General features: G+C 44.7%; 1 protein-coding gene across 1 annotated transcript; it reads left to right on the top strand.

Moving 5' to 3' along the window:
• Window positions 1-22933, top strand: psmd3 (proteasome 26S subunit, non-ATPase 3). The gene is made up of 12 exons (XM_007909873.2): window positions 1-515; window positions 3087-3277; window positions 3535-3672; window positions 5275-5411; window positions 9701-9891; window positions 10065-10168; window positions 11115-11229; window positions 12301-12420; window positions 18514-18617; window positions 20366-20521; window positions 22104-22154; window positions 22561-22933. The coding sequence occupies exons 1-12, from the start codon at window positions 332-334 to the stop codon at window positions 22636-22638; spliced, it is 1569 nt and encodes a 522-aa protein (XP_007908064.2). The 5' UTR covers window positions 1-331; the 3' UTR covers window positions 22639-22933.
• The last annotated feature ends 1223 nt before the right edge of the window (window positions 22934-24156 follow it).

Raw genomic sequence — 24156 nt, 5'->3', positions numbered from 1 at the left:
ATGATCAAAAGGAGAGCGAGAACCAGGCGCACAGTCAGAGGAGGAACTGACAAAACCTCTGACACCACAGCTGATCCCAACCTGAACTGACACACCTGCCCACCCTGACACTCACTCCGCGCCTGCGCAGTGGCCGGAGCTCATCGATGATGCGATTGAGTCTGGCTGTTTCCCGTCAGGCAGCGCGCGCGGCCTGCTCCTGGTTTGTGTCCAGTCATCGCGGTGCCGGCGCTGAGCGGGGCCCGGGTTCAGGGATCGCGGAGAGAGACAGAGGTGGGGGAGCGAGCGAGGCCTGAGCGGCTTTCCTTGTGGTTTGAGCAGCGCCCGCGACATGAAGGAGATGGCGGGGAAACAGAAGCCCAAAGACACGGCCTCGGAGCGGGGCAAAGCCACGAGCGGGAGCGGCCCCGGGGCTCCCGATGTGGAGATGAAAGACGTGTCCGGGGAGAATGGAAGCGAGCAGCCCGAGGCCGCGCACAAAACCCAGAAAGAGCTGGACCTGATCACATTGGAGGGTAAGGTGCCTCCCGCCAGACACCGGCGACAGCCTTTGCCCGAGGACTGTCTGAGGGACCCGCAGTGCCGCTGAGGGCTTTGCTGGGAGGACAGGCACTGGCTGTTATTCCTACTTCGATTTTCATATCATTACAAATTCTGATTGTGAAAATAATAATAATAATAATAATATAATGTCCTTGAGTTTGGTTTTGCGCCTTTTACATTCAGGACATCCCAAAGCTCTTCACGGGATGAATTGCAGATTCCCGTTTGTTCAGATGGACGTTGAGGATCCCATGGCACGATTCCAAAAAAGAGGGGGAGTTCTCTCCTGGTGTCCCAATCCCCCAAACAAATTTGTTTGCACCCTCTATGGCAGTTTGTGGGACGCAAGTGGCTGCCGTCTTTCACCCACAAAATACACAGTCACTCCACTTGACACTATATCCTGTGAAGTGCTTTGAGATGTCTCAACAATGTGATAAGGCGCTGTATCAAAATGCAAGGATTATTCATATTATTGAAATGCCCACTGTTTTATGGGCAGTCGCAGCAGCCAATTGCAACTTCTATAACCGTAACAGCCTGCCTGCTCCTCCACTCTTCACATCCCCTGCCCTGCCCACTATCGGCGGTGGGGCTTTCAGCCTTTCTGCCCCCAACGCTGGACTCTATTCTGAACTCCCTCTTCTCTAATGTCCTTCATCAAAGTCTGTCTAAAAACCTTTATGTTTTCCCCAGTTCAGATTCAAACCTTCTGCTGTATAGTAACCTGGAAGTTCCTCCTGAAGTGAAAGGCACTATAATAATAATCCTTGCATTTGATATAGCACTTTTCACGTCTTCTCAACGTCTCAAAGCGCTTCACAGAATATACTGTAAAGTGAATTGACCGTATATTTGTGGGCGAAACGTGGCAGCCAATTGCACACAGCAATGTCCCACAAACAGTCATGGATTGAAAATGACTATTATTGTTTTGTTTTGGAGGGATTATTATTAGACATGTGGAGTAAGGAAACTTACCCAAGGTTTCACCCTACCTGGAATTGAACCAGTGTCTCGCTTGCAAGGCGAGTGCTCTAAACACTGAGCTACAGGACTCCACTATATATATATGTATGTTTGTTTTATATATATATATGTCATTTTTTTTGATTGACAGAAGTTCAATATCTGGGAAAAGAGAACTTCCTTAGGAGAGTACTTTTTTTNATAAAGTCATTGTATGTAGCTTCTTACATTGCAGATTACTGTTGCCTGAAGTAAGTAGAGATGCAAAATCATACAACTAATTCAGTACAGTCAGATGTAATTGCTTGTCTCTGATGACACAAAACATATCTTAAAGGTATCTTGCATCTGAAAGATTTATTTCCTGCATTGTATCCCCTTCCGATATTGCAGATTTGATACTAGCTCAGTTTGTGCTACTGCCATTTGGGAGAGGACAGAGTGAAGCCTGTCATTTAATATCGATAAAAGTATTATAGGTGAAGGAGATGTTGAATTTATAGATAAAAACTTATAGTGTAGTAAGCTGTTTGGTGCTAATAGAGCGTAGATAATGTGATCCTGTTAGAAATAAATGGAATAGTTTTCATGTTATTGTGTATCTTATTGTAATAATTCAGTTTTCATCACTGTGATATTTTTAATGTAAAATCACCAGGTAGTTTCTTGAGCTTTCATATATAAAATTCAAATAATAATAATAATAATAATAATTATTGCATTTGATATAGCGCTTTTCACGTCGGGAGGACGTCCCAAAGCGCTTCACAGAACACACTGTAAAGTGAATTGACTGTGTATTTGTGGGCGAACGCGGCAGCCAATTGCGCACAGCGATGTCCCACAAACAGTCGTAGATTGAAAATGACCAATTTATTATTGTTTTTGTTTTTTTTGGAGGGATTGTTATTAGGCTCTGTGTGGAGTAAGGAAACTTGCCCAAGGTTTGGCCCTCTGCCTGGAATTGAACTCAGGTCTCTCACTTGCAAAGCGAGTGCTCTAACCACTGAGCTACAGGACTCCAAAGGCTTCAATTCCAATTATTGGTTGTTACTGAACTCAAATATGAGTGAATTAATGAATATTACCACACCAAATTGCTTAGTAGTAGTTTCACTGAGGTGTTTGGAATTGATTGAACAGAATATTCTCCTCACTTTAAGCATTTCCGGAGATACAGAGGGTATTATTTCATGTTTCCTGTTGGGCTTAGGACTAAAAAATTTAAGTGCTTGATATGGAAAGGACCTATTCAGAAACATTTTCTTAGTGAGGGTGTAGTTGACGGACTTGGGTGTTTTCATGATGTATGCGGTGAGTGTTTATTGCAGGATTATAATAGTGAGCTTTTGGACTAACTATATTGCATTTGTTTTGTATTTTATATGCAAGGTCTTGTTTTCAGAAGTTACATAACCATTGCATGGAAGCATTTTGTGCAGGATTTGTGATATTGTATTCAATTTTAAAAGAAATTGTATGTTGTCGTGAAATTAATTGTAATCAGAAGTACATTGTGGATAGGTAGCAAGTTCACATAATTTCACCAAAACTACTTCTTTACTTTTTTTAAGATATCAAAGAACACGTAAAGCAGATTGAGAAAGCTGTATCAAGCAAGGAGCCACGGTTCGTCCTGCGGGCCCTGCGAGCACTACCTTCCACCTGTCGCAGACTAAATCCCACCGTCCTCTACAAGGCCATCAATGGCTTCTTTGTCTCAAATACTTCAACAAGGGATTTCCTGTTGGCTTTTCTCGAGGAGGTCAGTATCAGGAACCAGGGGTTAGCAGTTTGATGCTGAAGTTCTTAGTGGTGTGAAACATGGGATTTTACAGCACAGAAGGAGGCCATATGGCCCATCGTGCCGAAAGAAAGAGCGACCAACTAGTCCTTCCCCCACTCTTACCCCAAAGCCCTGCACATTTTCCCTTTTTAACTACCTATCCAATTCCCTTTTGAAAGCTTTTCCCTTTAGAATGCTGTCTAATTGTGATTAATATGTTTTATTAAATCTTTCAGCCAATGGATACAGAAGGGGATGTGCAGTTTCGCCCTCGAACAGGAAAAGCGGCTTCTGTACCTCTTCTGCCTGAGGCTGAAGCCTACTTGCAGCTTCTGCTGGTCATTTATTTGACAAACAATAAGCGATACACTGAGGTGAGAGAGACGAATCTGCAGAGATGGTCATCGTTGTCATATAATAATAATAATAATAATCCTTGCATTTGATATAGCGCTTTTCACGTCGGGAGGATGTCCCAAAGCGCTTCACAGAACACACTGTAAAGTGAATTGACTGTATATTTGTGGGTGAACGCGGCAGCCAATTGCGCACAGCAATGTCCCACAAACAGTCGTAGATTGAAAATGACCAATTTATTATTGTTTTTGGTTTTGGAGGGATTATTATTAGGCTCTGTGTGGAGTAAGGAAACTTGCCCAAGGTTTCGCCCTCTGCCTGGAATTGAACTCAGGTCTCTCACTTGCAAAGCGAGTGCTCTAACCACTGAGCTACAGGACTCCACAATGAGAGCGAGTGGGTGAGAAAGAGAGGACGAGAGCGTGAGAGATGGTGTGCGTGTGTGTGTGTGTATGTGACAGGCTGCGTGTGAGAAATAGAGTGTGAGCGTGTGTGTGAGAGTGTGAGCGTGTGAGAGAGAGTGTGAGCGTGAGAGAGAGAGAGAGAGAGGGAGGGAGGGATAGGAATTGGGGTGTAATGTCTCTCAAACTCCAACGCTGTCACACAGCTTCAGTGCAGTAAATCCGCGCCCACACGTCCGCGCCCGTAGTGTCAGATCCAGGCTGTGCTGGGGGGGGTTTGTGGGGCGTGGTGGGGGGGGAGGGGGGGAAGAGTCATGTGATTGTGTAGTATGTTACGGTTTGGGAAACTCGCCAATATACAGAGTGTCTGTGTTGTACACATTACATTTTTAATTTCACAAAATCATAGAAAGGAGTGCAGGAGGAGGAGGGCATTTGGCCTATCAAGTCTGCAATTTTTACTTTATTGAAAATTTCAAGTAAAAATCAAATAATTAAAACTGCAGTTCTGGCTTGTTCAGAGTTTCAAAAATATACATCTCTCGGGGAATGAGTTTGTGTCTGGTCTTTGAATAATAGAATTAAAGACTTCTAATTTTTATCTTGGATGAGGAACAATGCTGCAGAACCAATAAATTCTTATGATTTCTTGACATTCGACCCAGATCTTGATGAATGTGAATCCATCGTCTTAAAAATTATTTATATTTTTGATACTAAATTGGCAGTCTCACTGAGGGGCCTCGGGGGAATGGAAATTCATACGACTGAAATAGGGTCTGTGCTTCTGAGGTTAGGTTTAATAACTGTTGAAGAGTGGGAGTTTTTCTATATCTGACATGTGTTTGATACAAAAAAAAGGATTTTTTTTCCATTTTCAGCACTGACATCGCTCACTTTAATCACAATTTCTTCCACACTAACAAAATAATTTTCACCCACAAAATACTGTCATTTTACAGTGTATCCTGTAAAGCATTTTGAGACATCTCAATGATGTGATATCAAAACAAGTATTGTTATCATTTTTACTTATAGAACAGCTTGTGCTATGGACAAGGTGTTGAGTGGTTCTGCAGTATTTTCCTAGAATTAAGAATCTATGATAGTGTGTATATAAAAAAANTTGAAACTAGTATCAGTTAAAACTGCAGCCAGGAGTTTGCTGTGATAAAGGTGAAATTCTAATGCAGATGTTATTTTTTTCTCCTCCTTTAGGCACAGAAATGCTCAGATGATCTGATGCAAAAGATTGCTGCTCAGAATCGTCGGGCTCTGGATCTGGTTGCTGCTAAGTGTTATTATTACCATGCTCGGATTTATGAATTCCTCAACAAGCTTGATGTAGTTAGAAGGTGAGAAACCCATTTCACTTTCTATCCATGAGCATTAAATTACTGTACTACCAATGCACACAAATTCCATATGTCTATACTATATACAGTGGAATCCGATTTTGCCAGATGCCAGTTAACCCAGACATCGGGTAAATCAAACAAAATGCCTGGCCGCAATTCATTTGTATTCTTGCCTGTTTAAATATGACGGTTAATTCAGGCAAAAATCCGGTTAAACGCCGGGTTGCTGCTGAATATATTCACTAGGGCCTTTTGGATGTAGATGGGAGGAGGCAGATTGTGATCGACAACGGACTCCAGCCATTCTGCGGCAGTTCTCACTCCTTGTTGTACTTATGAATTTTAGTAACGCTGATGAACTAAGTGGCTTCTGCGCTTTTATAACCCTGTCAGTGTGAGTCCCTGCTCAAAGGAGTCTCAACTGAGTCTGAATCAAGTCACTCATAGGTATTCCCAGATAACTCCAATACCCGGTAACTGGGATGTCAAATCGTGGTCTGTCGGCACTGCCAGAACTCCGATCTCGACAGCTACTCTGCAAGTGATTAACTCCTTTTCTTGTCTTAGAAATTTACAAAGACTTGAGGATATAATCGATAAAATCGATCGATAATAGCAATCCTAGGCTTCCTTGCAGATAAGAAACACAACAATTTAAGATATGCAACAATGGGATCAAATATAACTAACACACATAACTATAACAACTAGCAGCACAATACTACATTAGTATAAAGTAATTAAACCAACCTCAGTTGCGCAGGGATCCTGTACATGTCAGTATGTACCGGATGACGACCATTAAACCGACCACGAGGTGCACCAGGCATTTCTTTTTATAGGCCCTTGCTCCGCCCACTGTACGACGTGAATATGAGGGCTTTTACCCGCGCGAGTGTCCACGTGACTTTCCAGGCTGTTTGCTAACTACCTGTCAATCATGCAACCTTGAGCCCAAATATTGATGCGAGTTGGACACCTCATGTACGCTGTATGCTACTTCTTTTGCAGACAGCTCTTGCAACTAAACCGTATACAAGCCTTCTCCTAAACAGAATCTAATTAAAGGGACAGGCCTCCCCATTTTCCATAAATAATATTACTTTCACTTATATAGCATCCTCCACGTAGGGTAGCGTCTCAGAGCGCTTAAATTATATTATATGGATATATAATTCATGTTATTTACATATTACTAAGGGTTGCAAAACAGGTTAACCATGGCAATTCACAAGTGGCCTTAGTTGGGCTGTCAATTGGGCTGAGGGGGCAGAGGAACGGGGATAGAACAAGGGAGGATCAAATGGCGATTGATTGACAGCCGAGCCGCTCATGAATGTCTGGAGCTTGTCCATTCACAAGCCACTGCAGGCTGTCAATCACTTCTGAGCCGCCGCTAATTGGTCCCCTTCCTGTCCAATGGGATTGGAAACGGGAGGGAGGCGGTGCTGCTGCTGGGCTGGAAAGTGCTGGACTGTATTTTGCAGCCAATCAAAGGTAAATCTTTTTTACTGAAGTATACGGCGTCAGCGGAGCTCCTCTGATAGGCAGGAAAGGTATTTGGATTAACCTTGGCCGCCACTTAAGCCTGACCTGACAAAACGGCCGTATCAATTGACAAACTATGCAGTTTTAGCTGGTTAGACTCCAGCAGTTACCCCAGTGCACACTCTGGTGTCCCCAAACCTTGGCTCTTGCCAACCTGCGCTTAATACTTTCCGGAATTTGGTAAGCAGGATGCATCCCTCCAGGGAGAGAGTGCGCATTCCATTCCAACAATCTATCTCTGGGATTTCCATGTGTAGGTGGAATGCATGTAATTCTAATTTTGGTTTGGATACTTGCGAGCATGGTGATGGTTTTCCACATGTTCAGAAAAAAATAAATCCATTATTGGAAGAGACGGTATGTGACCGTTGGATAAAAGAATCGGGCTCGACTGTTCTGCAGAGAAAATGTTTCTTTTTTTTTATTAGTTCGGTGTAAGGCTGAAACTTACAAGTGCAGTGGAAGCCTCTTAAGATGGATACTGGTTTATCATTTATGTACTTACCTGTGTTAAATCTGCCATTTAATTTGAAAAAAAATCCAGTTAATCCAGACAAAATGGTGGACCCACTGCTTCAACTCACTTCAACCTTCTGTGTGATTCAGTCTCGATTCAGACTTCATCCATTCACGAGTGGCTCCGGGGCTGTCAATCAGTGAGGGGGCAGAGGAACAGGGAAGAAAAANGGAGGGAATGGAGATGGGAGGAGAAAAGTTGAGATTGATTCACCTAGAGCCGCTTATGAATGGATGAAGTGCCGGGCAGGGGTCCAATTGTGGCTTAAGTGGCTTCCACTCTCTATGGAAGTCTGTTTAGTTTGGAGACTTCAGTATGCTGATGGATTGTTGCATGTGTCATAGAAACCTGGCTGACCAAAACAAAATAGAAACCCATCACTACGCTTAAAGATCCTCATCCATTCACAAGGCCATTCACGGCCTTGCTCCCTCCTACCTCTCTGACCTACTATCCCCCTACCTACCTGCCCGTACCCTCCGTTCCTCTGGCTCCGGTCTGCTCCACATCCGCCGCCCCAACCGCCCTACAATCGGTGGCCGGGCCTTCAACCTCTCAGCCCTGAGGCTCTGGAACTCTATCCCCCAGTGCCTTTGCCGCCTCCTCCCTTTACTCCTTCAAGGCCGGTCTCAAGACCTTTCTCTTCGACCGTGCCTTCAGCTCCCCTCTCGACTCTCTACCCAACTCCTCGACCCCTTCCCTCCCCTCACCCTGACCATTTCCCCCCTGCTCGGGTCCTGACCCAACTATCCAGCGCTTTGGGACATCCTCTCGACATGAAAGGCGCTCTATAAATGGAATCTTGTTGTTGTTGTTGTTAAGAGTATCATAGTCTTGAGAGTTTCACATATGTATATCTTCCCTCTGTTTGGAATAGAATTTGTACTCCCCCCCCCCCCCAGAGGGCTGCGCTCTGGTTCCTAATTCTGGAGCATAATGGCTGAAAATTGGCAAGATCCAAGTCTTAGGGGACCCAGAGTGTTTGGTGGAATACTGCTGCAGTTTAACCAGCTAAAACCACATTGTTTGTCATTGTGAGCACTGCCTGGTGGATTTCCCTTTGGTTGTCCAGCTGGAACCACCCTGCTCGAGAGGGCTTTGATTTGCAAGATTAACAAGATTAGGAAGAATCCATCTTGCTCTCCAGTTTTTGTCGACATCAACAGTGCACATCTACCGATTGCACGATGCTTCTGTCAGTTTGAGTGGAGAACTTGAGCAAGAGCTGCTTACCTCGCTGCATACTGATCAATGTGGATACCAAGCTCTGGATATTTGAGCATGTATTCACAAACCCATAACTGTGTGGACATTGGATAATAGGGTTTGAGCATGGAGTAGCAAAATATGTTGATGCAGAGGCTTATTATCCCCGTTCTTGCTCGGCTTCATTAGCTCCCCATCCCTCAGAGAATCGAGTACAAAATCCTTGTTCTAACCTTTAAAGCCATTCACTGTTTTGCTCCCACCTACCTCTCCGACCTCCTAACCCCATATCAGCCTGTCCGCTCCCTCCAATCGGCGGACACCGACCTGTTTCAGGTCCCCCGCATTTCCCGCCCCACCATTGGCAGTCGGGCATTCAGCATCTCTGCCTCTACACTCTGGAACACTATCCCACAATTCCTCCGCCTTATCCCCTCTCTTGCCTTTTTCAAGTCATGACTAAAGACTACTGCTGTGTGCAGTTGGCTGCCAGGTTTCGCTCTCGAAATATACAGTCAATTCACTTTACAGTATATTCTGTGAAGCATTTTGAGATGTCTCGAAGACGTAAAAAGCGCTATATCAAATGCAAGGATTATTATTATTAAAGACCTTCCTCTTTGACCATTCCTCCCACCTCCACCACTCCTGACCCCAACTCCCAGCTCGGGTCCAAAAATCTCTGACTGTTCAGCACCCTGGACATCTTTCCAACAAGTGTAATTTGTTGTTGTTATTAAAACACAGAATGCTTTGCTAAACAGAAGCTAGTACAATAACCATTAAAAGAGAATCAGATAAGTATTTGAAGAAAAAAAACATAAACTGTTACAAGAAAGGTTTTGGATTTGGTTGTATTAGCTCCAGTGGACGTCTGGCACCTTAATGGCTGAATGTCCCCTTCCCCCTGTGCTATATGTTTCATGTTGTATACACTCCGAGGCTATTTGTTTCTAGCCCTTATAAGAAATGTGTAATTTTATTGACTTGTTTGCAACTGATCTTATTTTCTAAGTTTCTTACATGCACGTTTGAGGACTGCCACCCTACGCCATGATGCTGATGGACAGGCCACTCTGCTGAACTTGTTGTTGAGGAACTACCTGCAGTATAACCTTTATGATCAGGCTGAGAAGCTCGTCTCCAAATCCATTTTTCCAGAACAAGCAAATAACAATGAGTGGGCTCGATATCTTTATTATACTGGTGAGACTCCAAACTCACAATCTTCACTATTTTTTTCTGCCCTTGATTGTCTCCATCCTTTGATAAACATAGGAACGTATGCCTTTAAACAGAAAATAACTAGGGAAAGTTAGGTTATCATTCTATGAGCAAGCTTCTGTGTTTGAAAAATAACTCCTATTTGCTGCCTTCAGGTCGTATTAAGGCTATTCAGTTGGAATATTCGGAAGCCCGGAGAACATTAACCAATGCTCTACGAAAGGCACCTCAGCACACTGCGGTTGGCTTCAAGCAGACGGTGAGCTGAAAACCTACTGTTGCAATTTGTTTCAGTCTTTTGAAAAGTGTATATATTTAGTTCCATAAGGAGACTTGAACCAGTGGCTCCCTAAATGCAACAAATTGCATTTATATGGTGCCTTTGACGTCGGGAGGACGTCCCAAGGCGCTGGACAATGAGGTAGAGCCCACGGGTGGTGGAGGAGAGCAGATGGCCGAAGCCACAGTCAAAAAGGAAAATATTGAGACGGGAGCAAGGAGGAGGGGATGGAGGAGGAGGAGGATGGAGTTCCAGAATATGGGGCAGAAAGGCTGAAGGCCCGACCTCCGATAGTGTAGTAGGCAGAGCATGGGACGTGGAGTAGCTTGGAGGGAGCAGACAGGTTGGTCAAGTTTTAATAGGTCACAAGGTAGAGAGGAGCAAGACCATGGAGGGTTTTGAAGGGGAGGAGAAGGTCTATCCTCTGGGGGATGGAGAACCATTGAACCTGGGCAAGGATAGGGGTGATCAGCTCATGGAGCTTGGTGCGGGAGAGGACCTGAGCTGCAGACTTCTGAATAATCTGCAGTTTGTGGAGGGAAATCCGGCGAGCAGGGAGTTTGCATAAGCCTGGACGTAATGAAAGTGTGGATGAGGGTCTTGGTGGCCTGAGGGGAGAGGTAGTGGTGGACACAGCCAATGTTGCGTAGATAGGAGAAGGCAGAACAGGTAAAGGCACAGATGTGGGGTTTAAAACACAGTTGGGGGTCGAATAACACTAAGGTTCTGTTCTGGCTCAGTGAGATGGATGTGCATCCATGAATAGTGATGCTGTCAGCTAGGGAAGTGAGGAGGCACTGATGGGAGCCAAACAGAAGATCCTCAGTCTTGTTGACATTCAACTGTAGGAAGTTGGCTCTCATCCAAAACGTGATATCTGACAGGCAATCTATCTGTGGTTTAATGGCTGTATTTTAATTGGCAGGTTCACAAATTGCTGATTGTGGTGGAGTTATTATTGGGTGAGATCCCAGACAGACTGCAGTTCCGACAGCCATCACTGAAGAGGTCCTTGATGCCCTATTTCCTGTTGACTCAGGGTTAGTACCGATTAGTTAAGCACAAGTTGTGAGTTTTTCAATTGAGCAGATCTAAAAATGTTTAAAAATTTTCAGACTATGTGTGTCAACATAACATAACATGTAGGAGCAGGAGTAGGCCATTCGGCCCTTCAAGCCTGCCCCGCCATTCAATCATGGCTAATCTTCTAATCTGTTGCAGTTGTAGCACTCTTGTCTCTGAGGCAGAAGTTTGTGTGGGTTCAAGCCTCACATCAGGATCTGAAACTCATTTTGTCCAAGCCGAAAATACAATGCTGGAGGGGTGCTGTGTGGCTGATGAGACGTTAACGGAGTTCCTCACAGTATCCTGGCCAACAAAAAATTGGTCATTCTTTCCATGACTGTTTGTGGGGCTTTGCTGCATGCAAAATAAAAACAGTCACTGCACTTTATAGTAGATCACTCAGGGAATCAGTTCAAGATCCTGGTTCTCACTTTCAAAGGCCTTCACAGCCTTGCTCCTCCCTACCTCCATGACCTGCTATCCCTCTACCAACCTATCCGCTCCCTCAGCTCAGCAGGCTCCAGCCTGCTTCAAATCCCTCGCCTTGTCTGCCCCAGCATTGGCGGTCAGGGCTTCAGCCTCTCTGGAACTCCATCCCACAGTCCCTCCGCCTCATCCGCTCTCCTACCTCCTTCAAGACCCTCCTCTTTTACCATGCCTTGGGTCACCCTCCTACCCCTACTCTCCCTGCCCTCCACCCCTCCTGATCCCAATCACCAGCTCGGGTGTGATTCCCTGACCAGCGCTTTGGGACATCGTGACGTGAAAGGCGCTATACAAATATAATTTGTTGTTGTGAAGTGCTTTGAGATGTCCTCCTGGAGTGAAAGGAATAATACCAAATGTAAGTATTATTATGTGAACATTGTGATATAAAAATGCTTTTAATTTATTTGATTTTAATTAAAATAGCTTATGCAATCTTCAATGTATTTTGTAAAACGTTTGCTTTCTCTTTCAAAAACAATCACATTTTGGGTGAGCAAGCAATACAACAACTGTTCGAGACAAAGATGGTAACTTCAGAATTCTGTTTTAATCTACAGCTGTGCGCACTGGGAATTTATCCAAGTTTAACCAGGTCTTAGAACAGTTTGGAGAGAAGTTTCAGGCTGATGGCACGTACACATTAATCATCCGCTTGAGGCACAACGTCATCAAGACAGGTTAGAATTGATGTATAGTATTTTTAGAATCAGAATTATACAGCACAGGAGACCATTTGGCTCATCGTGTCTGTGCCGGCTCTTTTAAAAAAGCTATCCAAGTCAATCCCATTCCCCCATAGCCCTGCAAAACTTGTCCTCCCCAAATAATTATCTATTTCTCTCTTAAAAGTTGTTTTCGAATCGGCTTCCATTCCAGATCCCAACAACTCACTGCGTAAAAACATTTCTCCTCACCTCCCCTCTGTTTCTTTTAACAAGTATTTTAAATCGGTGTCCTCGGGTTACTGACCCACCCCACCAGTGGAAATAGTTTCTCCGTGTTCACCCTATCGAATCCCCTCATCATTTTGAAAACTTCTATTAAATTTCCTATTAAACTTCACTGTTCCAAGGAGAATAATCCCGGCTTCTCTCGCCTCTCCTGATAACTGAAGTCCCTCATTCCTGGTACCATCCTGGTCAATCTCCTTTGCGCCCTCTCGAAAGTCTTGACATCCTTCCTAAAGTGTGGTGCCCAGAACTGAACACAGTCTCTCGCTGAGGCCTAACCAGTGTTTTATAAAGGTTCATCATAACTTCCTGACTTTTGTATTATTTGCCCCTATTTATAAAGCCTAGTATCCAACAGTTTTATCAACCTGTCCTGCCACCTTCAAAGATTTACTTATATGAACCCCCAGATCTCTTTGTTCCTTCACCCCCTTTAAGATTCTATCATCTAGATTATATTATCTCCTCATTCTTCCATCCAAAATGCATTACTTCGCATTTCTCCACATTAAACTTAATCTTCCACCTTCCTCTCGGACATCTCCACTTTCCTATCCTCCCTCTCCCTCTGCTCTGAACGCTTCCTAATTTTAGGCGACTTTAACCTCCACTTCACCCTCTCCTGCTCTACCTCTGCTGACTTCTCCTCCCTCCTCTCTTCCCTTAACTTCTCCCTCCACATCCACCCCCCACCCCCCATCCACGACTACATCCGACCCCCCACCCTTGATTTGGTGATCACCTGGGGCCTCACCGTCTCGGACATCACCATCAACGAGAAAGCCATTTCGGACCACCACTTTGTCTTCCTCAACACCTCTGTACCCTTTCCACCTTCTTAAACCTCGACCATCACATACCGTCCATGTGAAAAAAAATTCCTCCCTATCCCTCTCCACTGCCCTGGAGATCTGAACTCCTATCCCTCTGGCCCTCACTGACCGATCTACCCTCCTTGTTCTCTTTTCTCCACAACTCCTCTTCCATTCTAGACTCCCTTGCCTCCCGAACTGCCTCATACTTCCATAAATCCCCTTGTACACCAGCCATCTCCGTTCCCTCAAGGCACAAGTACGAACTGCCGAACGCGCCTGGACTAAATCCAAACTAACGGTCCATTGGCAGATTTCGCTTCATCAGACCAAGACCTACCGCCGCATTCTTGCCTCCGCCAAATCCTCCTTCTACTCCAAGCTTATCTTGGAGGCAAAGGACAACCCCAGGCTTCTCTTTTCCACCACAAACCATCTCCTCCGTCCACCTTCCCACACCTTGCCTCTCCTCAAACTCCAACTGTGAGGAGATGCTGGATTTCCTTGAATCCAAAATTGAGGGGATACGTTCAGCCACCTCTGCCCCGTCCACTTCCACCCCCACATCACCTCTCCCTCATGACCCACTCCCCACCCATCCCCCCCTATACTCCTTCGACCCTATCTCTCCCGCCTCCCTCATCGCTATCGTTCGCAAACTTAAACCCACCACCTGCTCCCTCGATCCCATCCCCACCTCTCTCCTCATCTCCCAGCTCCACATTCTGGCCCCTCTCCTGTCCGACGTCATCAACCTCTCCCTGTCCACCGGTTCAGTTCCCACCCCCCTAAAAACAGCTGTCATCACCCCCATCCTGAAAAAACCTTCCCTGGACCCATCCCTACTCTCCAGCTACCGCCCCATCTCTAACCTCCCATTCCTCTCCAAGGTCCTGGAACAAGTCATCACGTCCCAACTCCGCTCCTTTCTTTCTCGCCATTCCCTCTTTGAACCCCTCCAATCCAGCTTCCATAGCACAGAAACAGCTCTGGTCAAAGTCACTGATAACATTCTGAACATCTGTGATCAGGACTCCCTCTGCCTCCTTGTCCTCCCGACCTCTCTGCCACCTTCGACACTGTCGACCATTTCATCCTCCTTCACTGCCTCGCCTCTTTACTTAATCTTCGCGGACCTGCCCTTGCCTGGATTGAATCCTATCTCTCACCATCTTCACGTGCCTCTAACGGTTTCTCCTCCAGCCCCTGCACTGTCACGTCTGGCGTCCCCCAGGGCTCTGTCCTTGGCCCTCTCCTCTTTAATATCTATATGCTCCCTCTTGGTGACATCATCCGCAGACATGGGGTCAACTTCCATACGTATACAGATGACACCGAACTCTATCTTTCTGCCTCCACCCTCAACTCCAGGACCACTGCTGTCCTGACAGACTGCCTGTCAGACATTAAGTCCTCGATGAGGGCAAATTGCCTACAGTTGAATGTGAACAAGACTAAGGCTCTCCTGATGGGCTCTCGCCAGCGCCTCAGCACCTCAGGCTCTGGCAGCATCAATCTCCATGGTTGCACACTTCAACTCACCAGCCAGTCAGGAACCTGGGTGTCTTGTTCTAACCTCAACTGTCTTTTCTTCTCCACATCCAAGCCGTGACCCGCTCTGCCTTCACTCACCTCCGTAACATCTCCCGACTCCGCCACTACCTCACCCCTCAGGCTGAAACTCTTGTTCATGCCTTCATCAGATCCAGGCTCGACTATGCAAACGCCCTGCTTGTCGGCCTTCCCAACTCCTCCCACAGGCAGCAGATAATCCTGAACTCTGCAGCCCGTGTCCTCTCCTTCACCAAACTCCGGGACCCCATCTCCCCCATTCTCGCCCGACTCCATTGGCTGCCTATCCTTCAGAGGATCCCGTTCAAGATCCTGGTCCTCAACTAAAAAGCCCTCCTTGGCTTCGCCCCACCCTACTTCTGCAACCTCCTAACCCCCTATCAACCAGCCCGCTCCCTCTGCTCAGCTGGCTCCGGCCTGCTCCACGTCCCCCGACCCACCCACACAATTGGCGAGAGAGCCTTCAGCTACTTTGCCCCCAACCTCTGGAATTCCATCCCTCAATCACTCCGCCTCGCCCCTTCCTTAGCCTCCTTCAAGTCCCGCCTCAAAACCCTCCTCTTCGACCATGCCATCGGTCACCTCCGTTCCGCTCACCTCCCTTTTCGCTCCCTGTTTGGGTCTGAAATGCTGTTCACTGTCCAGCGCCTTGGGACGTCCTCCCAACGTAAAAGATGCTATACAAGTGTCTTTTCTGCCATGTGTCTGCCCACTTTACAGTCTGTTTATGTCCTCTTGCAGTGTGCCAATATCCTCCACGCTGCTTACTACTTTTCTAGCTTAGTATCATCTGCAAACTTGGAAATTGTACTCCCTATTCCCACGTCTGGGTCATTTATATAGATCAAAAACAGCAGTGGTCCCAATACTGACCCCTGGGAGATACCACTGCACACCACTCCAGTCAGAAAAACAACTGGTCACCACAACTCTAAGCTTTCTGTCTCCCAGTCAGTTCTGTATCCATGTTCTGGATACAGAACTTTTTTGCCTTTAACAAATCCATGTTGGCTTTTATTAACCCATATTTTTCCAAGTAAAATCTATTTTGTCCCAGATTATAGTACCTAGAATACTATATTCTTTCACCTGCTTGCTCCCTATTCAGTGTTTCAGTACCTGCTACCCCACAAATAATCTCTAGTCAGCGATGGAAATACTTGTTCTACCTTTGAATGTGAAAATGCATACATGTTATATTTTTCTGCACATTGCCTGATGTAACAGCCGTCACATGAAGCACTTCTTGTTATGTGTATTAATTTGTATTCCGTACCAAGCTGTACAGTAAAACTCACATAAGTCTGATCTGTATGCATTGTATAATCACTTAAATCTGCGCAAGTCCTGTTCAAGAGTTTATATTCTATGCAGGTTTGACATAACTCATACTTTACATAAGTCATATTAAATGTATGGTCCCATCTGGTACAACTTATGTGAGGTTTATTGTAATGTATGTTGATGTTAATCAGACTTCTGTCATACCCAAGAGGTATCGAATTATCAAATATCAGTTATCAAATACTAATTGTTTTGTATACTGGGTTTTACATGGTCACGTGGTTACCAAACTCATCTAAAAAGTTAAGATTACCACATGTCACTGAGATTGGCTGGGAAGCTTAGCGGGTAACGGAAGGGATGAATTCTATTCCCTTCATACCAAAGGATGATATTGTTAGTCATCCAAGGGATCTGAGCAGCATTACCCAGTAGTTTAGTCACAACTTGGGAGACTAGGACCATTGCGTTCTATACATCATTGCAGCACTTATTGTGTGAACATCTACTACATATCAAATGAGTAATTTTATTGATGATGTTGATATACTGCAGCCCAAGACCTGGACCTGTGACCATGGAAGGGAAGGTGTATGAAAGATGTTTAACAGTTTATAATAACAACAACAACTTGCACTTATCTAGTGCCCTCCACGCAGGGTAGCATCTCAGAGCGCTCAAAATCATTGTAGACTGCTAGTGGATTGTTACGTGGAGCTCAGGTCAGTCCCAGATTTAATGGTACTACAAAGTATCTGAACTGCTGACTGATCCAATGGAATGTAAAAGAGCCTTAGGTTGCTGACTGGCACATTGGATCATCTTTTTGCATTTGGCATAATTTCTTTTGTGTCCAGACCCATAGGCTGGGCCAATAAAAATTGTGTAAATATTTACCCCAAATTGTGGGGGAATTAACCAACCAAACTTTGCGGAAAATTGCGGGGGTGATTGGTGCCATTGAGATACATTTTACTGCCAACCTTTATGGATAAAAACTAAACCTGAGGAAATAACACATATTAGACTGTTGCAAAAAATGTTTTTACTTCTTTAGCAAAAACTGGGTGGGCCATGGGGTTGGGGGAGGAACAAAGGGCCTGGAGATCTGTCAAAAACAGACAATATCAGGACTGGTGTCCTGACTGTGGCCTACAGGAGCTCACCACCTCCAAACTCTGAGAGCCCGGCAACACACGCAGACACAGAGACCCAGAGAGAGAGAGAGAGACAACCCCCCCACACACACACACTCAGAGACGGAGAGAGACGCACTCACAGACACAGAGAGACCCGTATTCTCAGAGAGAGACACACACACACAGTCACACAAACAGAGACACATTCTCAGAAAGAGAGAGAGAGAGACACACGCTCAGAGGCGGAGAGACACGCACACACTTATAGACACAAAGAGACACACACACTCAGACACAAAGACACACACACACAAAGGAGAGAGGTACATGTTACACAAAGACACATATATACACACATGTAGAAGAGACATGCACTCACACGCATACATAACAGTGGAGAGAGAGTCACACAGACACTCACAAACATACAGAGAGGGATACATTCACATAGACACTCACAAACATATAGACCAAATGAGAAACAGACACATAAAGAGACAGACACACACACACATAGAGAGACAGACCCACTCACACACGCACACACAATAACCAGAGATTCTTTTATGTTCCTGTCCGGTGTGTGAATACTGGGAATATCTGAACTAGTCCTGATGTTCACAGCTAAAGCTGCACTCACCAACACTCACAGATTAATGATAATGGTCATCCCTAATGTGTGCTTTGTCTCAGCTAAACAGAGTAAGGCGACTCAACACGTAATTCTAGCAGAGCAACGACTTGAGTAAAGAGTGAAGACACTACTCCTGTGGATAGATTGCTGAAACAATCAGCATGGTGTATGATGCAATAAAGAAAGCAAACGTCATCTTGGGGTATTTAGTGAGAGGAATGGAGCACAAATCACAGAGATATATTGATCTTCCGCAGAGCATTGATCCGGAACCACCTGGATTCTCGAGTATTACAGTGCTGCATACAATTGCCATATTACAGTAAGAACATCTTGGGATTGAAGATTAAGTATGTTTTTAATTTCTTTTTCCCTACAGGTGTGAGAATGATCAGTTTATCTTACTCCCGCATCGCTCTGACTGATATAGCACAGAAACTCCAGCTGGACAGCCCAGAGGATGCAGAGTTTATAGTTGCCAAGGTAACTTGAGTAATCTATGTAGAAACGAGTGCAACCATAGGTCAATTTTATAAAAATTGCAAGAAATTAGGAGCACATTTAGGAGTCCAACAGAAAGTAGCCCATTTGAGCCATTGAGCATATGCAGGTGCTGGCTTCTCTACTCTTGCTGTATGTCTTAATTCAAAAAACCTGTTCCAAATGTAAAGTAAAGAGGACTCAAACAATCATGAGTTCCACATTGGAGCAATGCCATTGGGGAAACCATTGACCATTAGTTTCCCCAGGCAACTTTTGTGCATTTAGTCGAAATGATACGCTATTTTACTCTTAAAAATAAAATCTTGATCGCTCAATCTGCAACTGTTTGTGGGACACTTCTGTGCGCAATTTGCTGCTGCTTTTCACCCAAAATGCACAATTAATCCACTTTACAATGCAGTGGAATCCACTTTACCAGACCCATCAGGGAAAGGAGTTTTGTCCAATTTAACCAGCATCTGATAACTGAAGTTCTTACCTTTCTCTTCTCTTCCCACTGTCTCTACTGAATGCCTCTTCCCTCCCATGAGGTGTCAGTCACCTCAGAGCTGCCGCAAATTGGTCCTCTCCCTGGCCACCGGATGCAGTCACTGCCACTCCCCAGCACTACCCACCCCCACTTCCCCCCGAGCTTCTTGTGAATGGCTGGAGTCCACTGTCAATCGCAGTGTGACTCCACCCATCTCCATGCTGGAGCCACGCTGTCTGATTGGAGCCGCTCCTGACACTGAAGGCCCGAGTGAGTACATTCAGCAGTGATAAGTGCGGCATTTGACTGGATTAACCGGATTTTCGTCCGAATTAATAGATATGTTTAAAACGAGAAAGAATAAAAATGAATCAGGGCCAGGCATTTCAACGGATTTACCTGGGGTTAATCAGCGTCTGCTAACGCGGATTCCACTTTATATTCTGTGAAGCACTTTGAGGCATCTCAATGACCCGATAAGACTCCATATCAAATGCAAGTATTATTTCCTATTATTTCTTATCAGCTCATTACAAACTGATGTGGATGGAAAGGCTGCCCAGTCTCTGCTGTTTGTTCCATTGTTAGTTCATGATTGTAGGAGGGAGACCAAATCAGTGAATGGTCATCTGTCTTTCCTCTGCATTGGTGAAAGACACATAGCATCCATCTTATAAATATTAAATGATTAACAATTTGTCTGAATTAACTTTGTGTTCTCAAATTATTGTTTTGAATGTTTGTAATATATAATTTTAGTGTATTTTCTCCCTAATTTTTCTCCCCTCTGGGATATGCCCCTGGTCCACCATCCCTAATGCTGGCGTACCATTCAGTGGACATGCATTGCCCTCCAATACTCTATTCAAGTAGGCTTTGTTCCTGCCTGAGTCTTGGCAGTGATTGTCAAAACCATTTGAGTGGAGGGCATCTTAGTCAAACCTGATCTCTCTTCATCAGCTTCCATACCCACACACCCTACAAGTAGAATGCTGCAGAAGAACCAGAATGATGAGTTCTATCTGTTTCTCCCCTTCGTTAGAATCCTCAGCTAAGACCTGTAAACTTAGCTTCTGGTCCATAAGATGCAACTCTGTCCACTATAACATTATTGGGGCTGCCCATATTTAAAAATATTCTGTACAAATGCTTCAGTTTGAAAAGATTCAATTTAGAAAAATGTTTGTCTGTGCCATTATTTTGCATTTGTGTTGAAATACATTCGAAATTTACGTTAAAATCTGCCCCTTTTTGCCAGGCAATTCGTGATGGTGTAATTGAGGCCAGCATTAACCATGAGAGAGGATATGTCCAATCTAAAGAGACCATTGACATTTATGGCACACGAGAGCCTCAGCTAGCTTTCCATCAGAGAATCTCCTTCTGTCTGGATATCCACAACATGTCTGTTAAGGTAAAGTGCACCCTAATAACCTTATAGTTTGACTTGATTTAATATGAGAGAGAAAAAAGTAGTAGGTGAATTCAAATTCATAGTTGTCCCAGGTAAACATTTTTCAAACATTGAAACAAAGAATTGTCTGTCAGAAAGCACATTCCATCTCGCCTTCTGTACATGATGAAGTCTTATTAGTTTTAAAGATGACTGTGTCCTGGTGTTGATTTCTTGTGTAATTTGTAATTTTTGTGTGGGAAATGCATCTTTCCTCACGTATATGTGGAGTACTGTAGCTCGGTGATTAGAGCATTCACCTCACAAGCGAGAGACTAGGGTTCAATTCCCGGCAGGATGAAATGTTGGTCAAGTTTCCTTACTCCACACACCTCTGTTTATCTAGCAGTAAGTAGGAACCAGTTTGTTAGTCGATTGGTGGATCACTTTTCTGGGGGGAATAATCCCTGATTTAATGTAAAATTTACAGTCTTTGAAAGGATGAAAAACTGCTACAAAAGTAATCCAGTGCTGATGAACAATTATGCTGTTGATATGAAGTTGAAAGAAATTTATTCTTGAGCATTTGAATATTGTCACTGTCACTAAGTGGTGATACCTTCCTAGATCACTTTCTCTCTATTTTGAGGCCACTTTGTTGTCTCCGGAAGTCAGTGAATACCTCTCAGCCGGTAAGATTTGTATCTCAGGAATTTTCAGCGATAAATATGACACTCTCGCAGACTTTACTGAATTATGCATTCATTCATGGTTATCATCAGTCAAGTTAGCAAGGCTTGAATACTACACTCCAGGTTTAAGCATATTTCATCAATAAGCAAACTATAGAGGAATCCTATTATACTCACACCTTTCTGCAAGCCTCCCTTATTGTACTCACTTTCAGTACAAGTCAAGGGTGTTTGCTTCAGGTAGCAAGCTCAATCAATCTCTTCCCTTAAGGCAGTCTTATGATCAGCGGGGGGTTCAACACTCACCATGCAGCTCGGATAGCTACCCCTTTGCCCTCAATTGCTTTAGGCAGATAGTTTAAATAGTGCGCCAAATTGCTGATTGGTTTAATTCTCTTCTGCATCATTAAGCAAGTTTCCTTACTCCACACGCCTGATAATAATCCCTCAACAAAAAAAAATAATTTGGTCACTTCAATCTATCACTGTTTGTGGGACGCTGCTGTGCGCAATTGGCTGCTGCGTTTCACCCACAAAATATATAGTCAATTCACTTCACAGTATATTCTGTGAAGTGCTTTGAGACAACTAGAAGACGTGAAAAGCACTATGCAAGGATTTCCAGACAGTTGAGCACTGTATGTGTACATGTACAGTCAATTCACTTTACAGTATATTCTATGAAGCTCTTTAAGATGTCTAGAAGACGTGAAAAATGCAAGGATTATTATATTATATAATAATGTAACCTCAATGTGAACGTAAAGACGTTTAAATGAAGCCAAGCATCCAGAGCTGTGCTGCTAGGCTTAAAAGGTCAGCCTTGACAAAATCTTATTGTATGAAATATAAATTATTTAGAGAAATGTTATATCTATCTCAAATCTTACCTGTGCATTTATACTTTGCAGGCAATGCGATTCCCACCCAAGTCATACAACAAAGATTTGGAATCAGCTGAGGTGAGGCTTCAATTGATGAATAGCTGCAGTTCCCCCAGTGATCTAATGAATAAATGCAGCTCTTGTCCATAAAGACAGAAGGTTTGAATTCTGATCTGCACTGAGTTCTGATCTAAGCGCTCCAAGATGTTTCGGCAGCTGTGCTTTCAGTCACTATGCCCTGAGACTCTGGAACTTTCTCCCTGAATCCCCTCCTTGCCTTGCCCCCTTCATGTCTATCTTCAGATCACACCTGAAGATGCGATCGTGCCTAAGATCACCTTCCCTCTCTCCCTGGCTCAGCATCAAGCTCCCCCAATCTTAAGTGCCGTGAGATGCTACCCCGCGCATGCAGGGCACTACATAAATGCAAGTTGTTGTATATCAACATGGATGTTTGATATAGAATAAATATCATCCCTTATAGGAGCGGCGAGAAAGGGAGCAACAAGATCTGGAATTTGCAAAAGAAATGGCAGAGGATGACGATGATGGATTCCCGTGATCTGGATCTGCATGATTATTGATTTAGAAGATTTTGAATTACTGTATCTAAAATCAGTAAACCTAAATAAACCAGAAACATGACATTAAACTATGATGGAAGTTCTTTTATGGACTCGTACATCTGTCAGCATGTTCTGAGAATGGATTTTTGAGCTTTTACTCTATTCAGGTTTGGTGTGTGTTTACCTGCTTTTATTTCTGTTTTCTTAAGAATAGTTCCCTTTTTGTCCCTTTAAAATTTGTAACCAATAACTTGCTGATGAAAATATGGCTAATAAAAACAATAACGCATATTGTGATCGTCTTCAATTTACAGCGATTTGATGTAATCATTTAGAATCATATACTGCGTCCATTTAGCCCACAGCCCCATGCACTTTGTTGGCTTTTCCTGTTCTCAAGATGGAGCGCTTGGTCCAATAATGTAATCTCGATATGAACGTTGAACATCAAGATCCTCCCACTCATGTACAATTTCATTCACTCCCTGGCACCTCCCTACCTCTCCAATCTCCTCACTCCCCAATCCACCACCCAGCGCCTCCGCTTGACTGGTACCGGCCTTCCTCCTGCTCGTCTCTCGCACCCTCCGCCCCACCATCGGAGGTCGCGCTTTCAGCCACCATGCCCCAAAATTCTGGAACACTCTCCCTCAATCCCTCCGCCTTGCCCCCTCCCTTTTTCAAGTCCCACCTGAAAACCTTCCTCTTTGACCGTGCTTATAGACACCTCCCCACCCACCGCGCTCCCCCCCCCCCCCCCCCCCCCCGGCTTGGAGTCAGGCTCTGACACTGTTATGCGTTCTGAGATGCTTCCTTGCGTAGAAAGTACTATATAAGTGCAAGCTGTTGTTGCCCCATACTTGTTCAAATTTTTCTTTCAGGTGCCTGTCTGCTTCCCTCTGGACTATACTTCTGCTACCTTACTTGGCAAGGCAACATCCCAACAACTCAGTGAAAAATAATTCTCCTAAATTCTCTTCTCTAGCTTGCATGGCCATCATATTTATTCCTATACCTAGAGGTAAACTCCTGATAAGACCCTGGCTTAACTTGTCACTACGACTTCAGTCGAGGACCGGGTCACGTCGCCTGGGTCTTGCGGTTGGGCTGGGTCCTGATACCTGGGCCTCGTAGGCAGACCTGGACATGTTGTTGCCTTTCCAGTGGGCCTGCCCATCATCTGAGCCAAGGTTGTCTGGATGTTGTGAGCGGGTCACCTGCGCCTCGTGGCTGAACCCAGTTGTCTTATGGTGGAGGGAGCAAAGTCCCATCTTGTCTGGGCCGAGTGCACCATATGTGCCAAGCAGGAGGAACGATCATCTGGGCCTCGTGGGCGGGCCGGGTCATATTTCCTGGGCATTATTGGTCAGCCCCGTTGTGTGGGCCTTGTGGCCGGGCTTTTCACCTAGAGCAATCCCGACGGGCCAGGTCTGCTGGGGCTTGAGGATGGGCCTGATTGTTCGGGCCAAGATGGGGTCATGTCGTCTGAGCCAAGCGACCCACTCACCTTGGCC

This window comes from Callorhinchus milii, unplaced genomic scaffold (assembly GCF_018977255.1).
Source record: "Callorhinchus milii isolate IMCB2004 unplaced genomic scaffold, IMCB_Cmil_1.0 Scaffold23, whole genome shotgun sequence".
NCBI lineage: Eukaryota > Metazoa > Chordata > Chondrichthyes > Chimaeriformes > Callorhinchidae > Callorhinchus > Callorhinchus milii.
This window is presented reverse-complemented; position numbering and strand designations above follow the sequence as displayed.

Excerpts from the sequence above, each read along its gene's own strand:
- psmd3 (XM_007909873.2), top strand. The coding sequence starts at position 332 with ATGAAGGAGATGGCGGGGAAACAGAAGCCCAAAGACACGGCCTCGGAG. Across the intron at positions 11,230-12,300 it reads CTATTTCCTGTTGACTCAGG|CTGTGCGCACTGGGAATTTA; the intron begins GTTAGTACCGAT and ends TTTAATCTACAG. Across the intron at positions 22,155-22,560 it reads AAGATTTGGAATCAGCTGAG|GAGCGGCGAGAAAGGGAGCA; the intron begins GTGAGGCTTCAA and ends CATCCCTTATAG.